This window comes from Leuresthes tenuis, unplaced genomic scaffold (genome assembly GCF_036924035.1).
Source record: "Leuresthes tenuis unplaced genomic scaffold, fLeuTen1.0.hap1 SCAF_17, whole genome shotgun sequence".
Lineage (NCBI taxonomy): Eukaryota > Metazoa > Chordata > Actinopteri > Atheriniformes > Atherinopsidae > Leuresthes > Leuresthes tenuis.
The window spans coordinates 19,616,590-19,626,516 of NW_027325371.1; the positions used below are offsets into that span (position 1 = coordinate 19,616,590).

The 9,927-nt window shown below is 45.3% G+C and overlaps 2 protein-coding genes across 2 annotated transcripts in view; both read right to left on the reverse strand.

The window, feature by feature from the left end:
• Positions 1-5,043, reverse strand: part of smurf2 (SMAD specific E3 ubiquitin protein ligase 2) — a 45,042-nt gene extending 39,999 nt beyond the window's left edge. The window contains exon 1 of the mRNA XM_072368358.1: positions 4,488-5,043. Within this exon, the coding sequence (XP_072224459.1) occupies positions 4,488-4,539 (52 nt within the window). The 5' untranslated portion in view covers positions 4,540-5,043. The remainder of the gene's footprint in view (positions 1-4,487) is intronic.
• A 1,354-nt stretch (positions 5,044-6,397) lies between these two features.
• Positions 6,398-9,492, reverse strand: kpna2 (karyopherin alpha 2 (RAG cohort 1, importin alpha 1)). The gene is made up of 11 exons (XM_072368915.1): positions 9,365-9,492; positions 9,042-9,146; positions 8,809-8,949; positions 8,628-8,716; positions 8,257-8,525; positions 8,053-8,147; positions 7,623-7,886; positions 7,256-7,489; positions 6,939-7,121; positions 6,696-6,845; positions 6,398-6,618 (listed from the first exon to the last, which is right to left on the reverse strand). Exons 1-11 carry the CDS (start codon positions 9,479-9,481, stop codon positions 6,529-6,531), a joined length of 1,737 nt encoding a protein of 578 aa, XP_072225016.1. The 5' UTR covers positions 9,482-9,492; the 3' UTR covers positions 6,398-6,528.
• Positions 9,493-9,927: the final 435 nt, after the last annotated feature.

Consider the following 9,927-nt stretch of genomic DNA (forward strand, 5'->3'; position numbering starts at 1 on the left):
TATAGCCACGAGCTAATAAATTATTTACAAATGTGGTATGAATCCCACTAGCAACTGGAAAAGTAACCCTGGAGGATACAAGTAGCTGTAGGTGGTTTTCTTTTCTTTCAGACACCAAATGAAACTGGGCCTGAGGAGACAGGAAATTATTACCGGGTTTTAAATTAATATGACAAAGCCGCCATTATAAAGTGTTGATGCTCTGCTCAGCAGGAAGGACCCCCCCCCCCCAAAACCACACATGCTGCCCACACATTGAACCCATGGCACACTGCTGCATACAGTGACAGGATAAAGCTGTAAGCCATCCAGCCATATAAACACACAAGACTTCTGAGCCCTGCTGAGTAATATGACTAGGATTCTTTCCTTTATTATTGTAGGGGAACCTCAAAAGGGGGATTCTGGACTATTCTGCTTCCCACCTGTCAGGGGTGACGTTTGGACAAGTGTTCGGGTCTGGGGAGCACTTCCTCTCTGAGAAGCTGCCCGCTCTCTGTCTCTCTCTGCTACATCTGGTCTCCTCTGAGCCGTTGTTGGCGGCGGTTGAGGGTAGAGCAACCGCAGAAGGCTTTGTCCTCGCTGAAGAGCAGCTGAACCAACAGGAAAGCCAACTCCAGCCAGTCAATTAATTGATGGAACAATCTAAAATTATGGGAGGCTCTCAGCAGGGGGAAGGAATATGTTTACAAATCATGCGCCATAATTGCTCGTTACATTCCCATTTTGATTTCCCCACCCTTGTTTGGTTCTTTTTCTTTTTTTCTCCCCACTCCCCTCTCGTCCTTTGCCGCCCATTACTTTGTTTACTTTCACAACTTGTCAAAGCAAAATGTGGAAATGCTTTCTCAAAATGCATGTTTATGACGGGCCAGTGGAGTTCACCACATGCAACTAATCACTGTGTATTTACAATGTATCCTGTCTGAACACCCAGATGAACCCAAATCACTTCCATACAGCCACTCTGTAAAAAAAAAAAAAAAAAAGAAGAAGAAAAAAGGCTCTGACTGAGACCACATGAATGCACCAAGAGCCGGTACAGACCACATTAAAACTTTCTTGATCATCAGGTCCTGTGCCTCCACAGCCCCATCTGTGCCCCGCTGCAGGGATTTCTCCTTCAATTAACCAACAGACACCCAAAGACTGCCTGCCCCCCCCATTTAGAAGACTACAGTCAGACCGAGTGGCACAGAAAAGGCAAGGACTCACACTAAAAAAGGGAGAGACCTAAGCCTTTCACTCAAAGCCACACAGTGGGGCAGTGTGAACCCCCAGGGGCCTTTGTTGCATCGTTAAAACAAGTCTGCTTTCTTCTCAAGCAGCATCTGTGTCCATTCAGCTGTCAGTCATCTCTCAGCAGAAAAAAAGCAAGGATATTTCATAAGAGTTTTACAGGAAGATAAAAAAATTTAAAAAAATTCGCTGGTACTTCTATTTCAAGAAACAGCTGCAGCACCATCAGCTGCTAATCATCTGGAATCGAATGAAAAGCAAAGCAAAAAACGAACCACAGAATGCATCAGTTGAAATGGGAATCAGAGTGCAGAGGAAGCTCAGTCGGTACGGGTGGGAGTGAAATATGCTTTGGTCTGAGAGGGAAGAGTCTTACGGCTCGGAAAGAACAGGAGTGACTCAGAAAGGAAGAGGTGGGAAAGCGAATGGAGAATTCTAGGGAATCCCACTGAGATAGCTCTCTTCGCTGGTCTGCGACACGCCAAAGAATTCAGATGAGCAAACCATATGCTTGACAAGTCGCTTATAAACCTCCGAGCAAAGACAAAATGGCAATAAACGTCAAGAATCTGAACCTGACCAGAAAATCAAACAAACATCAGTTTGTTTATTATTCTGGCAGACACAGTCTGCCAGGACAGGCGAGTTTTTTTTTTTTTCCTCTCCCTGCCGCATCTGATTTTGACCATCTGCGATTTCACAAGTCGGATCATATTTCGCGCTACAGACAGCTTATGACTCGACATTTGTGAAAGGCTGGAGGGACGTGTTCTCCTTCCTGCAGAGCCTTAATCATATTAGAAGAAGCTCTGTGGCTTTGCGTTCAGCCGTGTGTCATCACATTTATGGCTGCATGGAAAGTGGTCCGAATTACACCGGCAGCTATGTGTGCATGACAGAATTTATGAATGATGACACAAAGCAATGAGCCGTGCCTTCATGGGCTAATTCAGCCCTCGGCAGATTGCGCGTGTCACACCATTAGCTGCGTCTATGTGTGTGTGTGTGACCTAATATAGGAGTGATCAGCTGTAAAACATAATGGAAACCTTTTCTCAGGCCGTCAACGGGCAATTCTCACCCCCAAGTGTTGGTTTTAGCAGCTCGCTTGCGATGCTTTTCCAGTTTAGTAGCAAGCAAACCTCTGCAACATCTGGTTCAAATGGACAGTGGGGATGTCAGAAATGACGGCCGCCAACAAGGCAAACAGCTACAGGCCTCTTTAAATGTAGCAACCCCTCACACAAAACCTGTCTGGGAGGACATTGATGGGCAGATGTGTCTCAAAAGACAAATGACAGCGTGCAGCTGTGATAATGCAGAGACATTTTCTACAAACCTCGCAGCCGAGCATGCGTCAAAGGAACAAGTCAAGAAAGTGTGTGGCGACGTTTCTCAGCTAAAAGCGGCGTCTTGACCAGACTTCCTGGAGAGCTTCCTGAACTCCGCTTCACGCTGTTGCAAAACAGCAGGTGGGGATCCGAGTGAGCTTCGCCGCTGACCGCGTGGATGACATCACTCAACGTTACACGACCGTGAGAGAAAGTTTAAGAGCAGAGAGACAGCGATGGATACTAAACACACATGAATGGACGAAACCAGCGCCAATGGAGTCCTTAATCACTACTGCTCCTTAGGTGGGGGTAATATCAAGTCTTAAGGGAGTCTCAAGAGGAGAGGTGGTCTGTGAGGTTTTGCTCTCACCATTTTTCACAGTAGACTCACGTTCTTAGGATTCCATCTAGAGACTACTGCCCATCCATGTTAGGCTCCACAGACAAATAAATTCCCAACCGCACAGACTCCTCAAGATCTCAACACGAAAACGGTGAATAGGGGGAAATGTGGTGGCGATACGTCCCTCGGGGACATCACTGAGAGACTAAGAAAGTCAAGTTTTGACATTTACTAAAGTCTGTGGCACACACCTTTCACTTCATTAAACTACTACAAAACATCTGCTCTGGGGGCCAAAGCAATGTTAAAATGCTCAATTTCAATCCTACAGTGTAGACATAACAGTACAAGTGCTGAGTACCCAGAACCTGTGTAAAAAACCTCTGGCATCGATGCTGAACTGCCATAAACATGGTGCGGAAAGCCTGTTGTCCTTGGCCGTCACGCATCTGCTTCATTAAAATCCATCTCATGAAACCCTCCCCTGCTTGTTGTCTCCACTTGCTCCTATCAGAAAGAGCACCAGCTTAAATATTTAATTTGGCTTCTCCTGCTGGAATGAGACAGCCCTTGAGCCGGATTCAGGTCAGATCCTGGACGTACATCAAAAAGGGGGCAGCTGTCTGACCCCTCTCTCCCAGTCAAAACACCGCGCCGCTCTCATGTAAACCTCTTTTTCCCCTGCCGCTTGTGCTGAAAAGGCATAAAGCAAACAGCTGAGGGACAGCGGGAGGCTGAAAGGTGTCCGCACAGACCTGCACAACACCACACCGCTTTGCAACAAACTGCTTTCTCCAGAGCAAACACATTTAAAGGTTTCGGTCGCTGGTTCAGGCGGGACTGCCGCTCTCATACTGCAGGGATCTAGTTTTAACAGCAAAAGGCGGGGGAAACTGTCTGTCTGCAGACACTTATGGGACACTGCTCACTGTTCGGTGGCATTCGAAGGCTGCTGTGACCTGTGGAGCAGCCTGTCACCTCAGAGACTTGTTCAGTCATAGAGGCTTTATTACGGCTAACTGCCAAGCTGTCTGGCTAGGCTAACGTCAGCTAGCCAACTTTAACTGTGTACCCGACTGCCAGCAGAACACCGCCACAGTCGTGCTGCATTCTCTTCCTGCAGGCACATTTGAAGACGTTAGCAGTAAATGTAAAGTGACATCTCTTTTTTTGGTTCCGTTAAGCCAGAACGAAATACAACGGCGAGCAAACGCCTCTGCACCGCACGTTACTGCGCTACTCCGGGACCCGTGTTATGGCTGGTGGTTGATACTGGCGACAGTCACAAGGCTCAGACTATTTCCAAGAACAATAATATCAGAATTCAGCGTTATACCATGCTCAGCCGAGCCCGTTGACCCACACAAGGCAACACAGTTTAAACAACTGACATGAAAATGACACTGTGGCTCTTGTAAAAAAATACAAAAAACGGTTGAAATGACGGGAGAAAGAGCAGGCGGTAAGCCAACTCCATGGCCCACGGGGACTGTTCTCGTCCAGCAAATACACCCACCCTTCCTCGCTAGTGTGTGGGAATATACTTGGGAATTTAAAGCGTTGCAAGCTACCTGTTAATCGCAGCTTCACGGGGCCATTCCGCCGAACTCCTTGGTTAGACATCTCCTCTTGATCCAAGCCTTCACTGCGCGCAGTAAAAAAATTGGGACGTTAGATATAAAAAATAAGAAGGTTTATTAACCTCTCCGCCAGTTTTAGACAATAATGGAGTCAAAGCATTGTGGCCCGGATGTGGACCGAACTGCCATAGCGATCGCTCATAAATGCGAAAAATTAAAAAAGGGAAAAAAGAGAAGCGCGAGGGTACAGCTGCTGCAAATTGCATTTACTTTAAAAAAAAAGATAAAAGAAAGAAAGAAAAAGGCTTTTCCCGTCTGTTGAAACGCGTGGACGAGCTACTGTTGGGTCGCGGCGCTGTAACGCGGTGTTTATCTTCACATCTTCGGAGAGAGAGTCTGGCTCGGACTGAGTCCTCCTCTCAGCTCGTCGACAGTTGGACTGCGGAGCCTCCGGGGTAGATCCCACATCAGGAGGCTGCTGCTGGGAGCTGACCGGTGACGACAGCACTCCCCCGGGGGGAGTCGGACAATTTCTCTTAACATGTGCCACAGAGCCTTGAATCACACAGGGGGTCAGCATGCGCATTAGCTGGTGACGAGTGACATCCATTTACCGTGATAACGTGGGTAAACGTTGCTCAGTCTGTTTATGGCGATTTAAGACTTTTCAACAGGGGCGTAACTGAACACAAGTGCGGCTGGGGTCCCCCTTCCATCCCGTTATGAAGCCGAAGCGGTTTGGGATGTGTCAGAATGGGATCCTCAAAGTTCTTTAAACCAAGTTTTCATAGGGACCATAGGGACAAGTCACAACCAAAGTTTGGGAAAGACAGAGTTGTTCCTACCCATATTTTTGATAATATTCTAATATAACACTGTTTTTACATAATGCATGAAATATAATCATTTTCACAAACTCATTCGTAGTATTAAGCATTTGTAGAGAACTATTTTTCTGATGTGCCCGCTCAGTGTAACCTTCATTGCAACAGGGTTAGATATGCTGCCATTTGATTGGCTGAAGGGTCAGCACATGAAGGTATCAAGCCCCTCCCATCGCCGCTCCGACGAAGAGGCTCGTTGTGTGGCAGAGTTGCTGTAAAATGCTGGCTTGATGGTAAAATATCAGATTGACTGTTGCAGACTGGCTTGATGCCACAAAATCATGAAAGTAAATCCCCACATTAATAATTTGGTCTCAACAAATTTTTGCCCATGTTTATTATAGTTATTTCACCACCCAGAGAGTAAGCAGTAGCGAACTACCCACACTATGCTAGCCTTCTAGGCTAATGTAAACACTCATACTATGGAAAAGTGTTAATAAGGTGTGATTGTTTTTTTTTTTTTTTTTTAAATCAACAGTAACACACTGCTACTTTGGTACTCTAGATGTTAAAATACAGTTCCTGTTGCCTGCCCTGCTGCCAGCGTTCGTTTGGTGCGTTGATTCTGCACATCCTCAGAAATTAACATAGTATTCCCAAGCTGCAATATGTAGATGACCAGAGAGCGTGTATACTTAATTTTGATGTTACAATACTTCAAATTGCAAATTCTTTCGTGGTGTTCTGGTAAAGGGTCTCACATACAATCTAGATTACTGTCACTTTTTTGGTGACAGTAAGATTAACAAAACACTAACTTCTATTTACCCAATGTTTTACATTTAGTCTGTAAATCCAGCAACAGCTTCCAGTCAGGGCTCTGGTGCGCCCCCTGGTGGAATCCTCCAGCAATAAGCATCATACACAGCCAAGTAACAGATATTTGCTTATGTGGATGGGAAGTAATACAACTGTATTGTGAGAGCAATAATGCAACTACTATTGTCATCTTTGCTTAAAAAAAAACAAGTCTACACACAGATTTATAAAAACAATATATTTAGGGATAAAGTAAAACCTCCACACGTGATACAACAACTTTATTTACAAACCTTTTTAATGTTAAAACAGTATGTACAGTACATACAAAACCACATGAATAAGGGACGAACAGTGTAGCAAGTGCAGAGAGGCGTTACAGTCATCTAGAAATTGAAAGTGCTCTGGTTTTCACTGATCTGGAACGCATAACCATCAGTGGTTGATTCAGGGGCCACACACTGCACTTCCTCCTCCTTCAAAAAGAAAAATAAATCAAACAATGGAAACACATTTGGCACAGAAGTGTTTAACCCGTTGAACGTGTACCTACCTCATCAGAGAAGTACTTCTCAATCAGGTTGAGGGCAGCTTTGTAGATCATCTCATTCTCGTGAGACTGCAGCTCCTCAATCTTGTCTAGTCCCCCGCATTCTTCGATCATCAGACTCAGATTGCCGGACTCCCCCATTTTATCCCCAGCCTGAAAACACAACAGCAGAAATATTTCACAGCCATCATGTAAAGGATAACATGGCCCCATCGGGTTACCGTTCTGGCTCGATGAGGCACTCACCAGAAAGATGTTTGTGATTGCGTCCAAGATGACCAGAACGGTTTTGCTGTCCTTGGAAGAGAGCAGATTCAGAAGAGGCACGAGCACATTGGCCTGCACGAGGTAAACCACCTGCTGAACTGTACCACCGCTGGTAAAGTTTGTAACCGCCCACACAGCCTCTTTCTGAGTTTTGTAGTCACCCTGCAATGAAAAGAGGGGATAAGTCACATCGAAATGGCAAAAGTTTTGCCAATGTCACCATTTATTAGATAGGAATTTATTGGTTAAAATGTAAGAAATACAGAAAGTCAGTGATCCAGTAACCAAAAACCTACCCGTGCAAGCATGTCAACCATGTACGGAACAAGGCCCGCATCAATGACCTCCTGGATCTGAGTGTCCTTTCCGGCTGTGATGTTGGACAGAGTCCAAGCTGCCTCCTTCTGAACGTTTGCTTTTTTGTGGCGCAGCAGTTTGGGGAACATGGACAAGGCCCCGGCATTCAGCACAGCCTGAGTCTGCTCATCTGTTCCAGTCACAATGTTGCCGATGGCACGCAGCGCTGGAGTCTGAAGGATGGGTGAAAAAGAAAGTCAAAACCTGACAAAAATCTCATGATCTTACGGTGACGACACAAGGTACTAAACTGGAGGAGTTATTATGACACACAGAGGCCACATCCACACAGAAGTTTATACGTACGACGATAGGCAGCTCTTCAAAGCCAAGAAGATTCACCAGGCGTGGAATTAAACCCGCCTGGACCACCACCTCGATGCGCTCGTTGGGGCCGTCAGTGAGGTAGGAAACAGCCCAGCAGGAGTCAGCCAACACCTCGGGATCATCGTGGTGAAGAAGACGGATGAGTGCAGGTAAGATCTGCTGAATCGCACCCATCGGAGGGGAGGGGTTCTTGTTACGGCAGAGGTTTGACAGAGTCCATGTCACATTTCTCAGATATCCAGGCTGCAAAGAAATAAAGTGGGACAGAAGGCCAGGCGTCATTCCAACAAGGAGAAACATTTAGCTGAGTTAGGACACCACCTAGAGGTGGATAAGAGGAATTAAAGAAATCAAGCCATTTTATGAAAACTGCTTTGAGTTTTTAATGAAGACTCAAAAACCTCCTTACGCTGAACACAGTGAGATCAGAGAGAGACAGCAGACTGAGAAGAGGGGCCACAGCTCCATGCTTGATGACCTTGTCTCTAAGAGCTGATCCATCACCTATAAAGGAGAGACAGGAAGACGCATCAGATGTGTACTTTGCTGCAGTCGAAAAACTGAAAATCAAAAAAATAAAATATCAAATAAAAAAAAAAAAAGTGTCAATTACCAGCAATGTTTCCAAGGGCCCAGATCGCCTGCTCGCTGATGTGCTGGTGGGGGGATAAGACCAGTTCAATAAAGGCTGGAATGGCTCCGCCCCCCACAACAGCAGCCGTCTGATCAGATGTCCCAGAGGCGATGTTGGTCAGAGCCCAGGATGCTTCAAACTGGATCGGCGGACAATCCTTCAGTCCCAGGAAGGCGACGAACTTGGCGATCAGACCTGCGCCTATTAGCTGGTCAATAGGAGGATGTTTGTCACGTGATAGCAACTTCCTGCATTAAAAGACAGTACAAAAAAAAGCAAACTGTTCAGTTAATAATAATGAAACAATCTAAATTAAATTAATAGGGTTTTCTAGTGATGTCATGAATTACCGTGCAGCCTGTGTGGCCTGGAGCTGGGACTCCAAGTTACCACTGTTCACCCCTGCAACAATCTCCTCAACTGTCCACTGACGGAAGGCCTGCCGATAACCACAGCATGGTTGATGAGTAGAGGGAAACATTTGACCACTATTCAAAATACAACCACCCAGTTGCACATATGAACGCTTACCTGGCCGTTTTGGGTCCTCTCTTGAAGCGGCGAAGTCGCCTCGTCGGGCGTTGCGTCCACATTTCTCCTTTTGAACATCTGGTCATCTTTCTTTGCTTTTCGAAGCTCGACGTTAACCTCCACTCGCCTGCGTCGAAGCTCCTGCGTTCAGTTCACATGCAACCAAGTCACACATCTACAGCTCTGTGGTAATCGAGTTTGGACTAAAGTTACATGCTGGAGATACAACTCACATTGTTATCTTTGCCTTTGTTCTTGAACTTGTTCAGACGTGCGACGTTCTCAGACATTTTCAGGGAGTAGTGTAGCCAACCACAAGTGGAAACTTGATGCAATTCCTACACACACGATAAAACATTTAAAGTTAACCAATATACTTTGAGCTTCCTCGTGATTCTGTTGGAAACCTAGGTGACAAACCTGTCGAACTAAACCGGCATTCAAAACACACATTACTCAGATTAGAAATTCAGGTAATGACGCAAACATATAAAGGGAAAAAAGAGCAGTTTAAACTACATTATGCTGTTTATAAAAGCAGCAGACGAGCACTTACTTCAACCTCGAGCAGGACGTGTGATTCACAGAAAATGCCGCACAGACCTTTAAATTCGTAGAATAAAGTCTTCTGATTGGGTTGTTCGAGCAAAAGCAACCAGCCGCCTCCTTTCATTGGACTGTTTGAAAAAAATCACAGAGCGCAGAGGAAATGTCGTCACTCTACGGAAACATCGCGAGATATGAAAAAAATGAAATAAAAGAGCAAGTATAATCCTATTGGTCCAACTCTTTGGCCGTTTCGTTCAATCTTTTTGTTGGTGCAGGAGGACTTAACTGTTCCTGAATCTGTGAATTTCACCTCTAAGGTCGAATAGCTTTTAACAAGGAAGTAATTTACTAATGATAAACTTCCAACCATAGAGTTCTTGTACAAACATATCTCATTAATACTCGTAAAAGAATGGGATAAAACGGGTAATGTTGGTATTTGCTAGTTTCACGATTAACGTCACAGTTATGTCTCCAAACGTTTTTATTTATGGAGATATTCATTATACTTTTGCATGAGGATAAGGCAACTCCACTGACCAAAAACAGTTAAAATGTTACGAGGTAGAC